At 44.3% G+C, this 23,955-nt stretch overlaps 1 protein-coding gene across 2 annotated transcripts in view; it reads right to left on the bottom strand.

The window, feature by feature from the left end:
- PDE3A (phosphodiesterase 3A) overlaps positions 1-12,862 on the bottom strand; it is a 265,096-nt gene extending 252,234 nt beyond the window's left edge. Inside the window, exon 1 of one of the 2 annotated variants that reach the window (XM_064459571.1) lies at positions 11,131-12,862. In XM_064459571.1, coding sequence (XP_064315641.1) covers positions 11,131-11,994 — 864 coding nt within the window. In that variant the 5' untranslated portion in view covers positions 11,995-12,862. Of the gene's footprint in view, positions 1-10,447; positions 10,607-11,130 lie in introns of those variants that run through there. The other variant, XM_064459577.1, reaches the window with a different exon arrangement.
- Positions 12,863-23,955: the final 11,093 nt, after the last annotated feature.

Below are 23,955 nucleotides of genomic sequence, written 5' to 3'. Positions count from 1 at the left end.
CAGTTGCAGTTTCCAAAAGAATAACAAAATCTAAAGATCTAAATATGACAGCATGTCCAAGCATGAACACAGAGTGTAAAATTCTGGGTTTCCAAAAAGTCTGCTCGAGTGGCAGATCACAGCCTAAGTCAGGAAACCTTAAGGTTAATCTTAAGGATCTTCTCTCTTGTCTATGTACAATACAAAAGGAAAAGAAAATTCTAGATCCAGGGGTGATAGCCGCTAAAATATTGGAATGGAAAACATTGAATCTATGCCTCAGTCACTGCTATTCACAAGTATATACCATCCATCAACCCTGAATAATAACATCACGTGTTTTAGGCCTAGATTTCCACACCACACACAGCAGGAGAGAAAGCTGAAATAAAGATTGGACAGATTTAAGAGGAAGGAGATAGACAATCTATCTTCGCTGCTTCGCTTAAGAATGTTCAAGAACCCTCCAAGAAACATTTGGGTTTGCCATCTCCCTGTCTCACCACATCACATGTATCCGGAAAATGTCCCAAATTTCAGTTAAGCCCTGGTGCCTAGTATTTCCTATTAGCTGGCTCTGACTCCAAAGGTGCCTTGCCAAGAGGAAACAACATGCTTGAATCCTCAAGCGGAATTTAAGCTGGAATATGTGCTTTAGTGCTGGCACCCTGTCCATCTAATTGTTGCACTATTATCCCATGCTCCTCTATTACACCTCTTGACACAAACGCAGCAAGCGTAGTAACAATTAGCATTTCATATTCTGCAACCCAGAAGTCAGTTTTCAATATCAATATGGCACAGACAATATTTCTCTTTGCCACTGAACAGATTTCTCAGTACAACGAGGCACATACACAGCCAGTGGTGCCCAAAATAATCAAATTGTACACACCTATTGGTATACCTGCCTGCTTTTGGACAGCACTAAATGTGTTTGCTTCTCGACAAGTCAGAGGAAAAAAGAATGCTCTGCAGCTCTGAGCAGAAGTCTTGTACTGGAAAGGGTAGGGCTCCGCTTCCAGCCTTACCCCCTTTTAACTTCTGAATCTCTAGCAGAGTCTTCCTCACAGTTCCGTTTCTCACAAGCACATGGGAAGTACAGCATTAAATCCTTTAATAGAAGATGTTTATTCATTTGCAGTTTTGTAATCAGTAGACAATTAGGACTGCATTTAAGAATGGCACTTGCATATGAATTAAGCTGGTCTTTAAAAAAGAAGAAACCTCAGTAACGGCATATGAATTATGTTGCAACATTTCACCTCGTACTGAATTCAGAATCAACAGAAATGCAGCAAATTTCAGGGAACTGTTGTAATAAATAAATTTTCAGAACTGTCTTAATAAATAACACATACTAACTAGTCCACGGCTTACCTGAGAATAGGTACATAGCAGCAATAACATAGCCATTAGATATCACAAGAGTAAGCTTTACAAGCTAATGCTCATCATCCTTAGCTGTAAAACTTCAAGTTGCCGATTTATTTCAACTGGTCTTATCACACTTCTAACCGGCCAGAGCTCCACGCTGAACAAACTCCCATTTATGTTCACGAGAACAACACTACTTAGACTGCACAGGGACTTTATTAGCTCTTCCTGCTGAGCCAGCGCTGAGCTCCACACCACAGCTAAAGCTAGCGGCGAGTCAATCTAGGCTTCAGAGATACCATGTAAAGCACCTATATGCCTGTGCACCTCTAGAACAGAGTTGAAGCGCCGAGTTCCAGTTTGAATATTGGGAGGCATGCGTTTGTAAGGCACAAGTATTTATCTGTTGATCAAGATCACTGCTCAAGCACTTACAAATAAAAAGAAAATTTTTGCAAAACTTGGCACACATTTACAAGTCAGGAAAGCAGAAGAAAGATTAAATCAAAAGTCAAGCAATGGTTACAGAGAGACATGCCTGCCTGTGGAGTCATCAGAAAATATTATTAAAACATGCAGAAAGAACAGTGTCACATGTAACTCAGGCTGCACTGTGCTGTCAGAGTCAAATGAAGAATTCCACCCCTCTAGGCTACAAAATAATAATCTGAGCATGTATATACGTACACACACAATATGTATATATGTATAAAGACATATGTATATGTGTGTGTACACACATCTATAAAAACACGCTACAAGGTCTCAGGTCACATTTCGAGCAGCACAACCAACATTAGCTTTGAATTACTTACTTTAAAATAGGAAAGAGTATGGTTAGCTGTTAAAAAAAAAAAACAGGCAGCTCTGCAGATTTGTGTATAGGAACACACCCTCCCCCGCACTAATGGTTGAGCTGAAACGATCAGCTGGTTACCCTGGGAGGACTGAGCACTCTCAATTCACATTGAAGTCAATGGAGGCAGGGAGGAGATTATCAGTAATCGCTACAAAAAGAACGTAAGAAAAAATAGCATTTTTAACAAACCTTGACTTGTACAACATATATTTTAAAACATCACTGAACAACCTCTGGAAGAAGTTAAAGGTATTTATTGTCTCACACGAGCAAGATGCAGAGCTATGTCTCAGCACAGGTATTCCTGGAACAATCCCACTGGCAGACTCAAACTAAAACTCCAGCCACAAATAAAACATCTTATCAGTTATCTTGCAATTATGAATGCACCCAAACACACTGACGTTCTTTATCAACACAAAAGGCAGCGATCAGACCTTGTCAAGAGTAGCCTGTGGTTAGCATCACCAGTGAAACTGAAGATAAATGCGCCGGAGAAATCTACCAGCATCCAGCACTTTTTTGCCACTCATCCAGCAAGGTTCAGGGGAAGGATTTTTGTATTACCAATATAGGAACAGCTCTGTCTGCACTTGGGGGGGGATGTGTGTGTGTGTGAGCATGTGGTGGAAATGAAGCAGCATAGTCTACTCTGCAAGGAAACCCAAGGTAGATCCGTTAGCTGGTGAGCTCTAACAGGCTGCAATCAGAAAGAGATGGGGGTGAGAGAAAGAAAGAATCTTATAATAAAAGCACTTGAAGCTGCATTAAGAGAGGCAAGGGTAGACAGCACATAAGAAAAGGTTGTGTAATCCTTTTTAATCCACACTTCTGCACAGAGGTCTGTACCTTTCTACAGCTGTCATTTCAATTGAGATTTAATACATGAACATAGACAAGGTTTCACAAGCTTTATTCTGCAGGCAACAAAAAGCTTGGGAGAGCATATCTAGATTACTGCTCACTGAAGTGGAGAAAAAATTGCTCAGATGTAGCTTCTCAGCCCATGCATCACCCTTTCCGAGTACCTTCATCCATTGCTGGTCAGCAAACATAAATGCTCCTGCGGGTGCCTTTGCAGACTGCCACCTGAGTGGCTTCACTGCCACCACCGGGCAGGCAGCCTGCCACTCCGGCCTCTTCTGCAGTCCCACATTCTCATTTTAAGGTAAATTTGGGGTGTACATTTTTGCTAAGGATCAATATTTTTATGTAATGTGAGTAACAAAACATATGTTCCGCTTATCCTCCATGACATTAAACACAAACATACATTGGTGTATTTAAAACTGTATAGCAAAAGTAAGTGTAAGAAACTAACAGAAGTATCTGTACTCAATGGCGAGGAACAACTTAGGTTACTGCTGGTGCCGTGGCTGCAAAAAAAAAAAAAAAACAAAGCCAGTTTTTCTAACCCTCAACCTGCTTGGTGTAAGAAACCTGCAAACTTCAATAAATAATAAATACAAATGTCTAAGGATTTTAGAAATAGCTTCATTCATACCTTGTGAGACACATGTTCCATAATCAGTGTGTATTTCTAACACATCCAGACTTCTACGTAGCAGTTTAAAACTAAAGGGTTGCGTTCTGGGGTGGTTTTGGTTTAGAGTTGGTTTGGGGTGGGGGTGTTGTCTTTTTTCCAGATTCCCTTCTATTCTTCCATTTTTAGGAAAATACCTATTCAGTACTCCTCAGTCAGATCTATTTTTACATTCTTTCCAGTTTCTTCTTATATGACAATCAGAGGTTTGGGTTATCTGTAGACCCCAACCATTCATTTTGGATGACAAAACCTCAACATTACACTCCATACCAGGACTCCACTAACCTAATTTCATTGTAACACTCCACATGCACAGAGACTTTCTGGGTGACCAGCACTGCCAGCTGAGACAGAGTCTTTTTCCTGACAGGTTCCAAAATTAAAAATTCAATTTCACCAACCAAACTCTTATAACCAGTATCTTTCCTGCTGCGCATATTTTACCCTTCGTTCAGCAACCCTTAAGGTAGCGTTAGGAAGCCATCCTGTTGCCTCCTATGTTCAAGTGTAACGAAGGACCATTTGTTTCATCAGCATGTTCTGCCATTCCACCCTTCATGTGGTGCTTCCCATTTTATTTATAAGTAGTTATATGCGTGAATAGGGTCATGAGGTGCCACAATACATAAAGCAGTGGTCATTTAGCCTATTTTTCTGGATTCTCAGCAGATCTGGAGGCAGCTTCTTCTTTATACCCAGATCTCCAATTGCAATTGGCTTTTCGAAGGCCAAAACTTACTACTGCTCTCCTTCTAATTATTTCTTTGTTAGCACACCCAAAGAGCTCAGATCAGAGAAGCAGAGCCTTCATTTACCGCAGGTTTGTTGATCTGCCCCTACCTCCTCGCGCTTACCCAGGTGTTCAGCTACCGGCAAAACGCAGCTGTAATCGCAGTGGATTGATAGCAAAACGTTAAAAACCAAACGAAATCTACACACACAAAGAAAAAAAAAAAACACCAAACACCAAACCACAGACTCGGTTAAGTACCACGGACAGATTTTGCTTATTATGTTTTTAACTGATTTGGCAGGCTGGCTCGGGAGGCGGGTGCCGGCGCAGAACCGGGGCTCTCGTGCCCTCTAGGGGTCCGGTCCCGCCAGCGCCGGACCCGGACCCGGACCCCCTCCGGGGGCTGCCCTCACCCACCCCGGCCCCGGCCCCGGCCGGCGAGGGGACGGGTGCCCAGCGCTACTGATAATGATCCCACGGTAATGATGATGAGGGTAATAGGCTTGTAACAATTACATACACCCACACAGAGGGAGAAGAAAAGAAGCTCGAACTCTTCATTAAAAGGAAAAGCTTGATAAAGAGGTAAAGCAGTTCTTCCTCTCACAATCTCATTACGTCTCCAAAGACAGCTCAGAAAGAAAAACACTGATATTCCCCACAAGTTAAAACTTGGACAGACATCACATTTCATTTTTTTTTTCTTATTTCTCAAATCATTACCCTGATGCAAAGAATTCCCGATGCTACCACTGTACTTGTAGCAGGGCTTAGCGCCAGCAAAGTTGGAGGGGAAAAAAAAAACCCCAAAACCAACAACAAACCAAAAACCTGAAGAACTACATAGTCCAAAGGAGAGGCATGTATTTCCAAGTGAGGAAAGGGTTTGGTAATTCATCGAAAAACTTCTTTCCAAAACAAGCAGAGAAGAATGCGCACAAAGAAAAACCCGACTTCCGCTTTGTTATCTGAATCTTTAAATTTATTTCCTTCTCCATCAAGCCGTATCCTATAAGCTGTACATCTCCCGTTAGATTAGTCAAGTAAATCACAGCAACAGGCTCAAAACTCCAGTTGCGGCAGCGTTCTTTTTATTCTCAAACCATGTAGGATGCAGTCAGCTCACCCCCATTTCAAGCCCTGTGGTTTGCAGGCACCAGAATCCAGCAGCCTTTCCAGTTCCAGGGTGGGATTTTATATTTTTTTTTGATTTGCAAAATACAGCTATGTCTCAGTCTCTTGCAAAAAAGAATTGGAACGCAAGCACAGTAACAGCAGATCCGGACAAATTCATACAAATGTCGCAGTTAACATCCAAAACATCATGTGTCACTGTTTTTCCCCTCCAACCCCCAACAAGCTTCTCAAAACACATTTCATACACAGGGTCACTGTTCTGGCTGTTTATTTAATTAACATGACAACCCAGCGTACACAGGATTTCTTTCAGTTCCCCAGCCTTGCATTTTCACACTTCAGGCAGAAAGAGCAGAAAGTCACTACTGTATTTTACTTTTTTTGCCAATATGCCATAATATGCATTTCTTGATTTAACCGATTGACAAAAATAGATTCTAAACCAATCATGAGAGTTTCAGCAGCAGTTTTTACATTTTTGTGAGGTTGAAAAAAAAAAAAAAAGGAAAAAACCCAAAGTAGAGCGGGTTTGCGTAAATGAAGCCATGCAAAAGAAAATAAAGTATTACGTCTGGAATCCCTGGGTGATTTTTCCTGGAGCCTTACTTAAATATTTAACACAGTTGTGTTTCAGCAAGTCACCAGATGACATAACTCCTCAGTATTCCTCGGTTTGTAGTGACCTAAATGGTAATGCCAGCAAATCTTATCAGAGTAATTACCGCTCAATAATGCTTATTAGCAGAAGGTGGTATACAGTACATGGCACTACATGCCTAACAGGAGACCATAACTTTGACATCATAAAGTTCAATATTTAATCTGCCTCCTTCTCTCCAAAATTTTAAATCTCTCTGTGCTGCACTTGGATCTCTCTTGTTTTCAGGCCAGAGGGCAGGATACATAATATTAAAAATTGGTTATAAGATAAGGGTACATCTACCCTTTTTTTTAAGGGCAGAATGATAGAAAGACAGGAAGGGGGGGGGGGGGAAGCAATGTATTCCTGGCATTTACAAAGCTCTCACTGTCAAACAATGAGAAGAACAAATAAAGCCTTAATTTTCCCTTGAAAAAAACCCAACAAATACATTTATTTTTCTCCTCAGTTTCTTAGATCTTATCGCCGAAGAGATATCTTTGACTATGTGAACTGTTACAGCATTGTCTTCTCAGCTCCACGGACAAGCAGCGATAACGATGGTCCCAGCTCACAATTTTCCCAGGCTACAGACTGAGAATAGGCAGAGTCACATCCAGAACCCCACATAAAATAGTCAAATCAAGCAAACACCCCTCTGCTGCCACTGGAGGAAGACAGAGGAGCCTGGCACCAAAGTTACTTATCTGAAAAAAATAACTTCTTCAAAGGAAAAACAGGCAGGGAAAGATGTGGCTGCACAAAACAGCTACCAAGTCTCAAACCAATTAAAAGTAAGTGACAGACCCCCAGGTGTCCCTCAGTGAGGCAAGCAGCTTTCTACTTCTCCAGCTGCCCAGAAACAGGAAAAGAGCAAGGAGAAAGGAGGAGGGAAAATGGGTAGAAACCCTCCCTGAGCCAGAGGACACGGATGGGAGTTTGCACATGGAACTCCTGGCCTCACAGCTGGAGACATCAGAACTGCAGGAGAAACTCACTCCTCCGTCCTGGTGCTACCCACCACCAACGCTGAGGATCGGGGCTTTCCAGCAGGGAAAGCACCTTGCTAGAGCCTTCTCACACGGGGTTGTGTCACCCACTGGTTTGGGAACTAAGAAGTACTTCACATCCTGATGTATGCTGTACCTGTGTCAGTCTTCTGATGAAGGAAAAAAAAAAAATCTAAAAAGGCTAAGTAAATTGAACTACTTGCAGCAGCTGCTCTAGCTCATTTAACACACACTTGTAATAAATCCAAGTTAGCTGAAAGCTTCCCATTCCACCCAAACAAAACAAACAACAAGCAAGGCTTAAAAGCAAAATCGGGAGTCTTTGGCACGGTTTAAAATTGTCCAGCTACTATCTCCTGTGGAGTGTTTTACCCAGCAAGGTGAAATCATCCCTTTCGACTCTTGTATGTCAAGATTAACACACACCAGATCAGAGGCACAAGTTCCAAAAGACACGGGCCACATAGTATTTTAATGGGAAACACCAAGACACAGAACACATTTCTGCCCCCCACCCCACTTTTAGGAAAAACTAAAATGCGTGCAAAAAATGTGAAGAACAAACGCCAAAAGCCATCATCCTGGAGGTACCTGAGCATTTACCACGGGGTTGGGGGGGAAGCATTTGTTCGTTCATTCACTGTCTTATCCATCCATTCACAATTTCTCCCTGCAGCCTCTCTCAAATCTGGGTGAGCGAGCCCTCAAGGAGCTGAGCATCCTCAGCTGGCATTGATGAAATCACAGGCAGACAACACTCAGCTGGGAGCAGGATCAGGCTATTACAAAGCACACATTTCTCAATGAGATCTACATGCACGCCAAACTGGAAGCTTTTAACCCGAAGAGTTCACCAAAGTTGAGAGAGAACATACACAAAAATCAACCACAAAAAAATAGAATTAAATTAAAAACTAGTACAGAGCACTTTTAGCAACAAGAGGTTATATCTTGGTGCGGTTTGATTTTGGATGGTGGCTTTTTTTTAATGAAACCGTTTTTCTTTTATTAAAATCCTTTTGGAACTGATAAGCAACTAAGATAAGACGTTTCTACAGAAGGCATAATTCATGCCATATGCATTTCCAGCTACTCCTATTAGCAGCTTAAACAGAAGTATGCTTTTAATTTTAAATATGTTAATACTTCTATCTGTGATGTTAGTTTACAGTTCCTGGTACTGTCCCTTATATCACAGGGCCACGTAAATTCAATTCTGTATTCTAGTAGGGGAAAATTCAGATTATATTTGAGATGCACATGACTTAAAAAAAAAGAAATACATTCAGAACTTCTGACTTTCATAGAAACTCTTATTAATACAAACAGTCAGACAGGGAGGGAAATCACACTCTGGAAAAATAAAAGCTCAATTAAACGCTCAGCAATAGGAAAGGTATCTAAAACTTCACCTAATGTCATTCACCAAATGAAAGCACGTATTTCAAAGCTATAAAGTAGATCCATTTCCTGATGAAAATTATTGGCAGCTCCCAAACGTATTAAAGAACTATCTTTTGGACCAGAAACTTTCAGGGCATGTTTTTTAAAAACAGGGGGTGAGGGAAAGCCTGATTTTGTTTATAAAGCCCTCATCTCTATTTTTAACATGTTATGTTTAAAAACTGTCCAAAAGAGAAACATTTACCTATGGTTTCTTTAAGTCTACGGGGAGCTGATTTTTGATATAAACACAAACTTTGTTTGCTCTAAGAGTCCCACTTCTCCCAGCATTTCTCAAAGGTCCTTACAGAGCTTTGTGTCAGCTTTTCCATTTTTCTATCTTGCTAACATTTATTTAAGAGGACAGCTTTTAAGGAGGGAGGTTCACATACACACAGCCACATTGTGCTAAAAAAAAGAGGACAAAAAGTCTCCCCAAACTCGAAAGTAGTCATCCATTTCTAATCACGCAGTGACGCAAGCAATACCAGATCTCACTATTGATTAATAGAGAGTGAGAACAAAAGAAAGAGAAATTTGCCAAAATCCTGCAGCGGGTAAACTGAACAGTCGCCAGCTAACTCCAGCCCAGCTCTGCAGCTTGGAAGCGGGAATTGCTCGGGGCAAAGCTGACCACTGTCCAAGTAACACTCCATTGGCGGGGGGAGAAAAATCTACCTTCTTACCCATCACCAGTTTGACATTCTGGTGTACATGTATAGATGGCTTGAACTCCCTCCATAAGATAAGAGAAGGACATGATCACAAACTAGTGAGCCCTGTCTCCGAATGATTACATTTAGAGATGTTAACTGAAAAGCTGCTTTTACTTGAAGTGTGAGAATGAGTGGAAATATGTTGAAAACCTTACAAATTATTATTATAAGAAACCACCAGAAACGCCTAGCATTGTCAAGTAAGTATAGACAGTTTGAATTTCTTGCCGTAGATACTGTATTTACAAATTATTCTTACACCCTTCTCTCTCTCTCCCTCAGTTCCTGCTAAAGTCAGAACTGAGTCAGCTTTCTACTTTTTCACACTGTATTTGCCTGGACACCGTGGTAAATATTTATTTTATCTAAACAAAAGTGTTAAATAAATAAGTACATTTGTTGTAAAATAAGCCTCGAGTATATAAGGCTGTCAGGCCCTCTTCTAGAAAATGACATAACCAACCACAAAGGGATGTAATCAAACCATTTCCAGAAACAAACTAGCCACCCACACCATATGGTTAGATGCCATCACTTGGAAAATACTTAGCTGCTTATCCAGCAAGCAATCTAGGAGAAAACCTTTGGTGTACGGCAATACGCTTCAGCTGACCGCAGTGCACAGAGTCATTTTCAGTGCTAATTGAAAAAGAAAGCTTAACACCATTTGTCACTTATTTTCCTCCAGGTTTCCCTTCCCACTGCTCAGCAAGGGTTGCGCTGATTTTCAATACGCTCCGTTACACTCGACCCATTGAGCGATTTTTTTGTGGGGCATTCTTAAAACTCAAGAAAATGCTGCGAGCACAGAACTAAGCTGACCTCGTGCCCATGGCAGGACTCTATACAGCTGTGGGGTGAAGATAATGGTGTTAGCACGTTTCTTTTTCCAGTTTTTTTGAGGTGCATGTTTAAAAGAACGCATTGCTGGTAACAGAGTAAGTTTTCACTCATCTTTTCAAGCCACAGCCTATTAAATGAAACAAAGTTGGAGAAAAATCGCGTACCGGTTCCCACAGCCATGGCAGAGCAGGAGCTTACACGCACAGGAACAGCCTTGGGGAAGCAAAGTGCAAAGATGAGCACTGCGCTGTGCGGACCAGCCTCAGAGGACACACTACCACCCTGATAAGGGACTTCTCCCACCGAGGACAAGCCACTTGGCTCACACACCTTTAAAGCTTAAAGCAAGTTTAATAGGGCTAAGCTACCTGTCTGGGAGACTATAGGTTTGAGAAAGCAAAGCTCCTAAGTGATGCTGGGAAAGCTGAGGGCTGTGCTGGCGGCAGGTTCCCACAGCTCCGAGAGCCAGCCGGGTACCATCCGCCTCAACTTTCTGCCAGGCGTAAGAAAAGCAAGCGCCAGTGGTGGCTGTAAGAGAAAAGAAAATCCCGAGCTGTCTCCCCGTCGCCCGCAGCCGGGGCAAGCCAGTCTGGGGCCGGAGAGCCTCTGTTCCCCCGGGTCCCGGTCCCAGCCCCGTCCCGGGTCCGCCGCCCGGGGCTCCCCGCGCCGCGGGGCACCGGGGAAAGCCCGCCCCGTGCTCGGCCACCGGGGAGCGGCCGGAGGGGCGCAGCTCCCCGCGCCTCCGCCACCAGCGGGATCCCCACCCGCCACCGGCAAAGTTTGGGGCCCGTGACCCGTGTGTCCCCCCCACACACACACACACTTCCCCACCCAGCCCCTGCCCTACCTGCTCCCGGGGGATGCAGGGCAGCGAGGTCCGCCGGTGGGTCTTGCTGCTGCTGCCGCCGCCGCCCGACATCTCGGGGGAGATCATGGAGCTGGACCGCCGCCGCCGCCTGAGCACCGGGGCTTCGTCCGCGGCCGGGGGGGCGGCGGGAGGCTCCGCCAGCGGGGCGGCCCGCCGCGGGGGCCAGAGCCGGTCGGCGTAGCCGGCCAGGAGGACGCCCAGCAGCCCCAGCAGGTAGGCCAGGTAGGGCCGCCAGGACGCCGGGACCCTCTCCAAGGCGACGAGGGACGTGGTCCTGGCCGCGCTAGTCACGGCCAGCATGAGGACGCCCTGCCTCAGCTTCAGCACCAGCCATGTCACGGCGGCCAGGCAGCTCAGCACCACCCCCGTGGCGGCGAGGGAGAGCAAGTGATCCTCCCCCGCCGCCAGCGCCGTCTGCGCCACCGCTTCCCCCCCGCAGCAGGCGGCCAGCAGCAGCGCCGCCGTCCGCGCCCGCACGCCGCCGCGCAGCAGGTAGCGGCCCGCGCCGAAGAAGGCGCCGGCCAGGCCCAGGGGCACGGCGCCGGGGGGCAGCCAGCCCCAGCCCCAGCCCCGCGGCCCCGCGGCGCCCTCCGCCGCCAGCTCCCGGCCGCGCTCCCCCCGCGCCAGCCTCACCACCAGGGCCAGCAGCACGGAGAGGGAGCCGGCGCACAGCGCCGAGGAAAGTTTCCGGCGGCGCCAGGTCTCCCGCGGCGGCGGCAGCGCGGCCCGGGAGGCCGCCCCCCACCCGCCGCCGCTGCCCCCGCCCCGCGGGGTGCCGGGCTGCCGCCCCGCCGGCGGGCAGCGCCCGCCGCAGCCGGGGCTCCGCGCCTCGCCGCCGGTCATGGCCTCGACGGGCCTCCGTGCGCACCCCCGGCAGCGCGGGCCGCCGCCCCGGGGCTTATTCCCAGCCGGGCAGGGGCCGGGAGCGACCAACCAAACCCCCCCCACCCCCGGGCGGCCGTCAGCGGCGAGCGGCCGGGGAGCAGCGGCGGGGGGCCGGGGGCTCTGCCCGCCGCAGCGCCGGCATTTCCTGCGGAGCGCGGAGCTGGCCCCCCGCTCGCCTCCTCCCCGGGAGCCCAGCGCCGCGCATGAAGGGCTGGGGAGCGCCTCGCCTCCTCCGCGACCACCTCGGACTTGGGGAGGGGAGAAGTAGTAAATTAAAATTTCTTGTAAAAGTGCAAGAGAGGGAGAGACGGGGAGAAACCCTAAACAGTGTAAGAAAAGGGAGGGGGGGGAGAGGCAGATGTACCACCTCAGATGTGCTGCTTAATTTCTAGGCCATCGCTTCCCTCACACGCGCTCCCGGCGGAGGCAGCGACGGAGGGAGGGGGCGGTGCTGCCCGCTGGAGGCTCCGCGCCCGGCCGCGGTGGTCCCGGCCGTGCCCCGCGGCCGCGGGGAACCAGCCTCCCGGTCGTTGCGGACCGCGGGGAGGGAGAAATGACAAAAGGAAAAGGAGAAGAAAAAAAAAAAAAAAAAACCACGAAAAAAACAGGCCAGGAAAAAATGGCAAATAAAAGGCCAGCGGAGCCGGGGGCAGAAGTTGCAAAGTCCTGCCGGGAGGGCGAGAGAGATCCGCGGGAGGGACTTGAAGGGAGGCTCCTTGGGAAGAGAAAAAGAGGAAGAGAGAGCAGGGACGCCTTTCCCTCTTGAACGCTGCTGGGATAGTCCTTGAGTTTTGCACGGAAGAAAACGAGTGATGTGAGCTTCCCCCAGCCGGGAGAGGAGCCTACCGACAGCCCAGAACCCAAACCCGACCAGACCCACCGCACCAAACACGGGCTGGGGCGGGGGGGGGGGGGAGCGGCTGGAGGCAGTAACGAAGCGGGAGGATGCCGGGGAGGGGGTCGGTCGGATCGCCGCTTTAAAGACGGCCGGAGCAGCTCCCCGGGAAGGGCTGCGCCGGCCCTGCCCGCCCCCGGCACCGAGCGGAGCGGACGAGGCGCCCGCAGCCGCGCCGGGGCGGGGGGGCGCTGCCCGGGGCCCCCCGTGTGGTGGTCCTCCCCCCGTTACCCGGCGGTGCCACCCGGGCGGCGGAGCTCCCTACCACCGGGCACTGGCGGCCGAGGCATAAATCCGCCTGTCAGGGCGGGGGGGCAATTACGAGGTCGTAAAAAAGTCAGAAAGATGGATGTTTATGAATGATTATTACTATTTTTGTTGTTGCTTTAATGGGAAGCCCGAACTGGTATCCCAAAGCCAGCGGGCTACGATCCTCCAAAGCGTTATGAGTCTGCAGGCTGTGGCTCCATCCAAACCCCACTGTTCCCTTCCCCTAAATGCAGCGCACCCTCACGCCGGAGGGCTCCTCCGCCGGGGAGCTGCTGCGTGCGAGGTGCTGACTGCGGCCCGGCCTCCGGGGCCGCCAAAAATCGCTAACCTACACGAGTGGAATCAGGTGCAGACTAAAAAGCCCGTGCAAGATCACGGCCTTGTTCTTCAGGTCCCACCGAAGGGCATGGAGTAATGTATTTAGCACATAATAATACAAACCACAGAAAAATAAAATCACCAGCTGTGCAGTTACAGAACATTAAGAGTCAGGAAACGAACAGATTAGAAAACAGAATTTCCAAGCCCTCTTCCCCCTTGCACATCCACAAATCACTGATTTGAGACAGATTTATAGCCTTTACATGTTTATTGGTGTATCTATCTGGATATCGTGCCTATCATCTAGAATCTGAGTATCTGAAATGGTAGCATTATTGAAGCATGCTTTGGATTTTTACTAGAAATGGGTCGTAAAAACTGAGTATGTTTTTAAGTAATAATTTTCCAGCCTAACTATTATGGAATATGGATTTATTAGTCATTTTTATGTTTGAAGCTTGGTTTGAAAACAACCAAGATATTGTTAGCAAAGTTTGGCTCTGAGCAATGGAAAGCCTCTGGTTTTTTTTAAAGGTTAAGGGTCCAGATTAAGAACAGCTGGAAAGGTTTACAGTTTATTCTGGTGAGACAGCAATCAGCAGGTTGCCATATACACCTAGAAAAACATAGCTGGGTTCCATCTACCCCAGGCATTAACATCCCAGAGGTGGAGTCACAACCCAGGTAGTAATAATCGTATGACTCCTAAATCCTTTTCAGGTTTTTATAAAAATATCTGAGACACACATCTTATTTAAGTCTAGATGCATCAAGACAGTGCAAAGAGTGCAAAGAAAATGATATTGCAATACTGGATGACAACACATGCAACAGGTGCAGTTCAGATAGATCAGACCTTTGACCAAATCCTTCCTACCAAGTAGGATTCGCTTACATCTTAATTTATCTTCACTGTGTTACTTTACTTTACAATCAGATTTACTGATTTCAAAAATGTTGACACTTTAAACACAATCGTAAATATAATTTTTTAAAAAAAGCAGAACTGGAGGACTAAGCACTCCCTACCTTTATTTTTTGCTACACATCCCCTTGAAATGTATATTACTTACACAGATCAAAGCAGATAATGGTCTCTATTCTTTTAATTCCTGAAGCTAAAACATGAATTATTCAGTTTAGATTAAAAGTAGCAGCATTTTTTTGGCTGGACAGATTCTAGGTTAGTGCAAAGAAACCTGTATTCTTCATAATAGCTGTTATAATAATGGTTTGAGCCTAATAGTAAGGGTTTTCTTTCAAGAGCATTTCAAACTCATTAAGTGATTGAAACACGTCTGAGGTCTGCCTGCCTGAATCTCAGAGGTTGCCATAAGCCCAGCTAACAAAGCGGGGTTTCTGGGTGTTAGGCTTCACCGAGGATCAGGGCGCAAGGAGTCAGTGGCTGAGCTTCCTTGAAGCTGGCAACTCTAAGCCAGGGACAGCATCTTCCCAGTCTCACATGAAATGGGCTTGACGTCCTCAAGCCATCTGCTGGTGAGGTTTACAGAAGAAAGCCAGATTTTGGTTATTTTTTTCCTGGTATCTTGATTCTGACTTCAGGGAGCTTTTAGATAACACACTGAAAATCAAGACTTGCAAAAACAACAACTAGCACAAATGTGTTAATCTCTAGATTTCCTAGAAGCACAACTCAAGACTTACCAATTCATTCGTCTGAGCACCAAGGTTGTATATTGAGCAATACACGGGAAGCTGAACTTTGCTGTGCTCCCTGCCATGTGGGAGATGATAAAATTACTTCTCTGTGTGTCTGAATTAAGCAACGTAATTCTCTCTTATTCATCTGCTGATTAACTAAGGGAGTTTTAAGCGTTTTGGTTATGAAGATTTTAACACAAAGGCATCAGTCATGCAATTTTGGCATCTCTGTCAAAATCAATACCAGGTGGGACAATGTGGTGGGTGATGAGCCAAACAGAAAGCAAGTTTCACAGAAGATGAGAAATAGTGATTGATTAGGAGACTTCCCATGCAGAGACACACAAAAAGAAATTGGGGGGAGGGTGTTGGTTGTAGTTCATTCTTCAGGATATGATTCCACCCACCAGGCTGAGCTGTCTACAGGTGATAGATAGTGCCCTTAAACAGTACATTGAACATATAGTTACAGTTACCTGAAAATCCTGTTTTCCTTCTCTACTAAAGAGAAATTCTGGGAAGGCAGACTCTACCCCTGCAAGTAGTGAACAGCTCAAGACTTCATTGAAGTTCTGGGGATGCAGATTTTTCAGCACTTGCAGAATCAGGGTCCCTTTGATGAACAGACACTTATAATGACACAAAGAGAATTACAACAATGACATACGATAAGGTCCCTGTATAAATGTGCTGGAGCAATATCAGCCATTCACCAAAGAAACCGCCACTTGCAGAATATCATGCTGTAGTGAAAACCTAGTGATACTATTTTCCATTTGGAGAGCAATCTTCCACGGTAACGGTAGAGATTTCTTAGAGACTTCAAAGGAGGCAAACCCACAAAGTTTCATGGTTACCATCACAGAAAGGTCTGGAAAACAGTAAAGGTGAACATTCAATTAGATAAGAAAGTCAAAATAGATATACCTGAAAAAAAGGCAGTTTGCTGTGGATGACAACAAGCAGGAGATGAACAACAAAAACCGGGAGGTTGAAGGAGGTTTTGGACAGCTGGCTGTTCCCCAGGATGTAATTGTCTGTCTCAGAATCACTTTGTCCTTAGTAATCATGGGCTCTGCTAACATTTCTTGATAAAGCAACCTATCTTTTCTCCAAAGCTAAATGGTAGATTAGCAGAGAAAATGAAATGCCTTTTATTCATTACTATGTCTGGCAGGTTGTACTTTTATCTAATCCACTTAAGGGACTTTTCATGAAGCATCCATGCAGGACATGTGATTCTCCATCTAAACAGGGAAGCAATGGCTTCTCTGACCATTAAGGAAAGCAGGAAAGATTTCATAACAGAACTGCTTAGCCCAGCTATACAGATCAGGCAATCGCTATTTGTTTGGCTTGCCCACACTACCCTATGGTCTCTTCTCATACCGCTGCTGGTTTGCGGTCACAGTAAATGGGCCACAGCTGGCCTGGGAAACCACAATAAACATGCACAGGGCCATATCCCATAACAGGTTACATGGACTGTCCTCCCAAAAGTGAAAGAAGAAAATAGAAGTCCCAAATCATGTAGAAATGCTGTGATGAAGCTGAATTGAGAAGAGGCTTTTCTAGGGGTAAAGAAGCAATAGAGTAAAACAAGTGAATTCCACGTCATGTCATACTGGAGAGTGCCATGGGGGGAAAGAAAAATACAGACAGTCTCTATGACTTTTTCATCCAGTTTCACCTGTATCGCTTTTGGTCTGTACTAAGGTGGTTATTCATTCATTTTGATAATTTTTGTCTCTTCTTTCTTCCTCGTAATTAAACTTTTCTCACCTTCTTATGACCTTGCACAAGTTGTGTGGATAATTCTTTATGAATTTTTATAATTCCACTGAATATTAGTTTAGTGAATAAAGTTAAGTTTGCCTCGTTTGTGAAATACACTGTGACTAAAACCTATACATGATGGTAAAGTTCTAGATTTTATCGACACTCTCCTCTGTTAGGATCTCAAATAATTTTACAAACATTAATGAATAATTCACACCACCTCTGCTTAAGTCATCTAAATCCTCAGATGTTTAGGTCATGACCAGTAGGTGCCATGACAAATTTATAGATGTCTGTCTACTGGAGCACTTAAAAATATGCTTACTTTTAAACATGAGCATTTTTCTGACTTCAGTGGCATTTTACAAAGAATATCACATGCAACTCAATTTAAAGTTTTGAAAATTATGAATTCGTCATGTAACTCAGTAAGCATCTAGATTTTTAGGTAGCAAAAGATTTTATCATGTAAGTTGTCTCACTGTTTCAATGATTTTGGTAGTGAATGTGGCATTGAAACATATTTACCATATGAATCAGAATAATTTTTTTATACCATTTTCAGCAAGGAAATAGTAAATAATGTTATTTCGGGGTTGAGAGCAGGCATACTCACACACCCACACTGCATCTGCTTCATGTAATTCACATTTTCAAGGCTTTCGTCATAGTGGGATGACTGAGGTATGTAATAAACAAAAATGAAGTCCTATATTGTGGAGAGCATCCATTTGATGACAAATACCTTCATCAAATTTATTCATTCCTGAAAATTTCCATGCCTTTCATTGTGGTATGCTCACAAAGAATTAAGATTACTGTGTTAGGAAAAAAATTGCAATATTGTTTTGGAGTATCGAAGTACTGTGTATTTCTGATACACAGTATCAGAATACTGTGTTCAGTTCTGGGGCCCCTCAGTGTAAGAAGGACAGGGAACTGCTCAGGCAAGTCCAGCAGAGAGCTACCAAGATGATCAGGGGAGTGGAGCATCTCCCTTATGAGGAAAGGCTGAGAGACCTGGGTTTGTTCAGCCTGGAGAAGAGAAGGCTAAGGGGGGATCTCATCAGGACTTATAAATATCTGAAGGGGAGGTGTCAAGAGGATGGGGCCAGATTATTTTCATTAGCGCCCAACGACAGGACAAGGGCAATGGGCACACGTTGGAACACAGGAAGTTCCCCCTCAATATGAGGAAAAACTTCTTCCCTGTGAGGGTGCCAGAGCAGTGGCACAGGCTGCCCAGGGAGGCTGTGGAGACTCCTTCCCTGGAGATATTCAAAACCTGCCTGGACACGTTCCTGTGCCCCCTGCTCCAGGTGTCCCTTCTCAAGCAGGGAGGGTTGGACAAGATGATCTCCAGAGGTCCCTTCCAACCCCTACCATTCTGTGATTCTGTGATATTCATGCATTGTAAAGAGAAGGCTGTGATTCAGGTTTTGCTCAAGTATAGAAGTGAGCTTTTCAGTCTCTGAAAGTCTATTATACTTTCGTTAGAGGCGTTTAAAAAAGTACAGACTTTATATTTCAAAATAAGTATTATTCATAAATGAACAGATTACTTTTAGCTTACTAGAATGGTCATGCCCTAACAAAAGAGTAAAATTCTGATTTTGCGAAGGAAAGGGTGTGACTTGGAGCCTTCTGTAGGGTATCTTTTGCAGCTTCTGTATATTATTTTTTTGTCCATGTATCTTTTGTTGATACACGTGTATGGAATGTTGTGCTCAGGTGGATTCCCAGGGAAGGTAACGCAACCTGCTTACAAGGTTGGGGTAATGTACTCAGGGATTTCTTTCCTATTTTAAATGCAAACCTCCACCTAGTTTTAACTGCGGGGAAGTCACAGGATGTTCATCACCGATGCATAATTTTAACAGCTATTAAAAACAGAGTGTATTCAATGATGCCCATGAAGGGAAACTAGTTTTCAAAAAGTGATACCATTTTATCACAACTGAGAGTTCACATTTTGCACAGGTTTTTACTGCAATATTGGACATGATGCTAGTCTACAGAAAGTTAATCATCTGTGCCTTTGCCTATGCATATAAACAATACTTTAACAGCATACTCTTCTGCATATACAAACAAGTCATAGAACAAGTAGACCTACGGGAAAATGAGGTATAATGAGGCAGGCAGAAATCCTTCAAAAATACCCCTTCGTTGTGAAGGCCCCTAGTGCAGCCCCTGTCTCCCTGCCCCAGGTTTGAGATGCACTGAACCTCGTCCACACGGGCTGGCTCTCTAAGACGCTGGTGCTGGGTATTGCCTGTTTTGGTCGATACAATAAAAGTATTTTTAGTGGTGTCTTGTTATTTTTGAAAGAAATATTTTATAGTGACATGATCACAAACAGTTGTCTTTTTTTTTTTTCTTTTGAAGATGGTAATCAGTATTAATAATATTGGAATGTTTGTCCCAGAAATTTGGTTTGCTAATTTTTGCTAACATTAGATAATTATGCCATAAGTTTCTCTCGCTCATACATGTAGGTTCAGGAAAAAATAACTGAAGAAATGCTGTATGTTAGAGTTTTAAGGCTGCCTGAAGTACTGGTTTTGTAGGCAAATACTCAACTCTCTTTAAAAGTAATAATTGCAAGTACTTCGGTTGTTTGATTCAAATCTGAACATGACCCTCTGTTTATTTTATGTATCAAATAGTGTTTAGTTTCCTGATAGCTAGGTTAAGGTTAACTCTTCCACTCTTCCTTTTTTTTCTTTTTTTTAATTAACACACAGGTACTCCTAAATATGCATGATTTTAAGTTAACAAACCATTCAACAAATTTAAGTGGATACATAAATATTTGTAGGGTGGGGCCCTACGTCCCGTAGGCTTTCATTTCACTGCAGTATCCAGCTAGTTGGCCTGTAAAGACCAAGTATTCCTTGGACTTTCTCTTAACCTTTTTGGTTTTTTTTCTGATGCTCAAAAGTACTCTGCATAACACTCAGGAAGGTCACAAACTCATCAAACAGGAATGTCAGTGCAGCTGCTGAGCTTGCCACTTTAACATAACCTGTGTTGTGACAGTCCTGGGAGACAGCCCTGAAAAATCGTGTGATATTTACTAATATGCGCTACTGTATTTGGTGCCAGTTCCATTTTGTTTTGTATCCCAGAGCTCACACTACCAAAAATGTTAGCAAACAACTATTATTTTTAAATAGTTCTGTATATACACTAGGTTTTCTGCTTTTTTTTTCTGGTTTTGTCATTTATAAGCATGTACACAACCTCTTAACAAGGCACCCTAGGAAATGGGACAGAATTTTTCAAAGCATCCTTTCCTAGTAAGACAACCAAAATGCATTTCTGGTTAAATAGCTGAGAAAGAGAAATGTAGGCTGAAAGGAAGTTTTAACTAATGTATTCCAAGCAAAATCACCAAATCTCTCAGAGTAAAGAGATGCTAAGAATGAAAACTTGTCCTACTGATTAGCCAAAAATGTAACTAATTTCATTGAAATAATTCTCACTTGACATTTAATGGGCAGAAAGTTACAGGCTCATTAATGACCTACTAATGACAGTCTCCCTCTGAGTCATGTTAGGACGCTGCTTTTAGAGTGGAAAAAATTGTAAGAGCAAAGTCTTAAAATAACATGCAAGAAGCACAAGGTCTTAAATTGATCAGGGATCAGAATGTTGCAGTTAGATAGGTATCTAAAGATGCAAATAAGTAGGATTTTCAAAGACATTGTTCATTTTAAAATGTCCGCATCAAAAAAATTCTTCAGCTACCCCTACAGTCCTCTGCTTCCAATGTTAAACCAGGTGCCTAATGTTTCACTCCTGGGCATGTCTAGGAGTCCTTCAGTGTCAGCAGAGCTGAATTCTCCATGCCTAATTCATGTCTGGCAGGATCCACAAGCACAGTTCCTCTACCTGTATCGCCTGAGGAATTGTATCCCAGAGGCATGTGGTAGGCACAGGTAGCAGATTCCCAAAATCACAAGTCACAAAATGTACAGTGCTAGATAGCAAATTCTTCTCATTCTTCAGAGCGCCTTAAATTCCTGGCTATGGAATATTTTGTTAATCTTGCAAACTTTGTTGATAAATCTGTTTCACTCTGCAAAGATAAATAGATAAATAAATAAATAATATCTGTGGTAAAAAGAAAGAAGCAATGAGTACGATTCTGCAGCCTTGTGGCAGGAACACTGACTGAGGGCAGAGACACCTGGATCCCAGCGCCTGTTCCAGAAGCTGGTTTATATAAGATTTATAATGTAAATGTTGAATGTAAGATAAAAATGTATTTAAAATACATAAAGCAACCACTGGAGCAGGGACAGGTATCTCTACTCCCTCACGTGCATGCCTGCTTTTCAGGGTTCCCAGCTTCTTTGCCTATATGAGCTGCACACCCAAACCTTCCTATGGCTGGAAGCCGTAATATACATCCATGCCCCAAATGCTAGGAAGTGGAGGGAAGCAGGAGCTCCCAGCAGGAGCTGATTGGGGCTCTTCAGGAATCCCACCAGCACATTACTGGTTCAGACTTCATTAGCCATGCAGTTGGGTCCTAAATCAGTGTAATAATATCACTTTCAGTAGCCTGGGCTGACAGACTCCATCCCACAAACAGAAATTCAGATTACTGCACAACCCGCTGCACCTTCTCACAGCACCAGAGCTAATCACACAACCAAAATGTTCCTGGAAACCATCCTTGGCCTGCTCAAGAGCTGTGTATGGTTCACGGCTGTATGAGCCTCTTCTCAAGAGGGAGACATCTCTATTATTTTCTCTTGGGTTAGAAAATAACTTCTAGCCACACATCAATGGTTAAGGCAACAATTTTTTTTCAGTACTATATAGGTTACATGTTTATGTTTTATACGCAATCATGCTGTCTTTGAGAACAAAGAATCCTTAATTATTTCTTGTAAGTTGGCCCCATTTCATGTCAGTGGGAGGGTGGTGAATGGCCTCCTCCACAGCTTTACTACAGACTAGTGATTAAGGCAGGATATGTAAAGGCATGAGAGAGCTCTGGGGTCAGGAAAGGAAATTAAACCCAGTTGATTGTGCCTTTTGTCCGGTGACTTTTCAATGTAAAATCCATGAGCCAAGCCAGAAGAAGGTATGAGAAACTAAGACTTGCTTTCCCTGTTTTCCCTACTCCCAGGGGTATTCCTTCTTTACTGGGCTGCTGCAGGATCATACTTTCTTGCTCACTGTCTCTCAGGCTTTGTGCATCCCTCATGCTGTAGCTCCCTCTTGGGGATTTGGTCCCAAGTGACTAAATGAGAAACAAATATATCAAAAATATCCGTAAAATAATTTTGACCTTTGAGGTTAAGTCTCACTGAATAAGTCTAAGATGATCTAAACGCATCCATTTTAATATCAAGCTGTTTCATATATTTAAATACCATCTCCCCTACCACCACCAAAAGGAGCAAGTGACATTATCCATTTCTAAGACTGTGTGCTCCTGTGTAGTATCAGAACATTTACAGATATTACATACAGATATTAATGCTCACACCTGTCATGAGACTGATTTTAATGGGAAACTGAGAAATTCACATGTATGCTCAAATGGCTTGCAGGCTTACACGCCACAGAGTAAGATCTAGGCATGGTACAGGTGGGTTTAACGCCAGTAAAATTGAGGGAAGTGCATAGTCCCATCTCAGATCTGAACTGACTCACACAGCCATTCTATTAGTACAAGAACACAATAATTTTAACAGCAACTTTGTGAAGCTTAATGAAATTCATTTCCTAGTCACACTAACTCCTTCAGTTTGTTTCCAGGTCTAATACAGGAACCATATGGAGAGAGGCACAGAAAGATAAGTAGGCATTGCATGCCATTACTCACCATCTGTTTACGCAAGCCGTGCTGAGCCGAACAAGGAACGGGTCACGGCTCCAACGACATTAACAGGTCAGAGCCTGTCTAAAAGCCGATGTGGACTATAACAGTATCTGGCTGCCAGGGAATGGCTGGGAAGATTTTCCTGGGGTTACCGTGTGAGATGAGGACAGCAAGTGGTCGACTGGCGAGGGGGGAGCAGTGAATGACGGTAAGCAAGTGCCTGAGAAGCTAAGGCCTGTGATGAGAGGAGGTATAAAAAGTGAATGAGTGATATAGGGGTAGATGGAAAAGGCATAAGTGATACGGCAGTGTAAGATGCTGACATGCAGATTTTATTGCCATACAAAGCCCTACTTTTACTAAGAGCTGGGATCTTTCCCTAGGTTTCATAACCTTATAATGTAATATTTTTCCAACTGGCATTTTATCGGTGAGACCCTTTCTCAGCATAAGTTATAAAAACATAAATGTATGTTAAATCATACGGCATGCGTTTACCAAAGATTTATAAATTAACTTATCTACTGTAGAGCTGTGTTCTCAGAGAACCTGCCCTGCACTTCCCTGCACCTGTGGAGAGCTGGGAATGGGAGGATAATTATGAGCATTGAGAGTCTAAGCCAGACGTTCCAGGAATGGAGAAATTTCATCTTTGGTTGGCTGGCCTCTAAAGGCAGGAAAACAGAGAAAGGAAGCGTCCATGTTTAAGCTGGCGTGTGCCATGCAAACCCTTGCCTAGTCAGCGCCAGGCCTCTGCTGCTGGCAGCCGGCCGCAATTGTGCTCTTTGCCTGGGGTTATTGCCACAGACCAGGCGAGTGCAAAGCCAAATACAGAATGTACGGGGATGGCTGAAGTGTAAAAGGAAATATGGTTGTGAAATAGGAGCGAATGCAAATGAAGGGAATACAAGCCTTATATGATATCCTAACTTAACACCTTCTACAGTGCATTGCTTCAGAAAGATTCGGTGTCACTTCTATGCTTGGATCACTTAAACCTAAGCATTTTAGCTTTTTATCAGAAGTACTATATAAGAAAATATTCAGCAGGTACGTCTACATCTTGTATCTTTCTGTTTTGTTACCAAGATGATTCATGTTTTTCTTTTTAAGCAAAAGGAACTAAATAAAAGTTAGCCCCCAACTT

This window comes from Phalacrocorax carbo, chromosome 1 (assembly GCF_963921805.1).
Source record: "Phalacrocorax carbo chromosome 1, bPhaCar2.1, whole genome shotgun sequence".
Classification (NCBI taxonomy): domain Eukaryota; kingdom Metazoa; phylum Chordata; class Aves; order Suliformes; family Phalacrocoracidae; genus Phalacrocorax; species Phalacrocorax carbo.
This window is presented reverse-complemented; position numbering and strand designations above follow the sequence as displayed.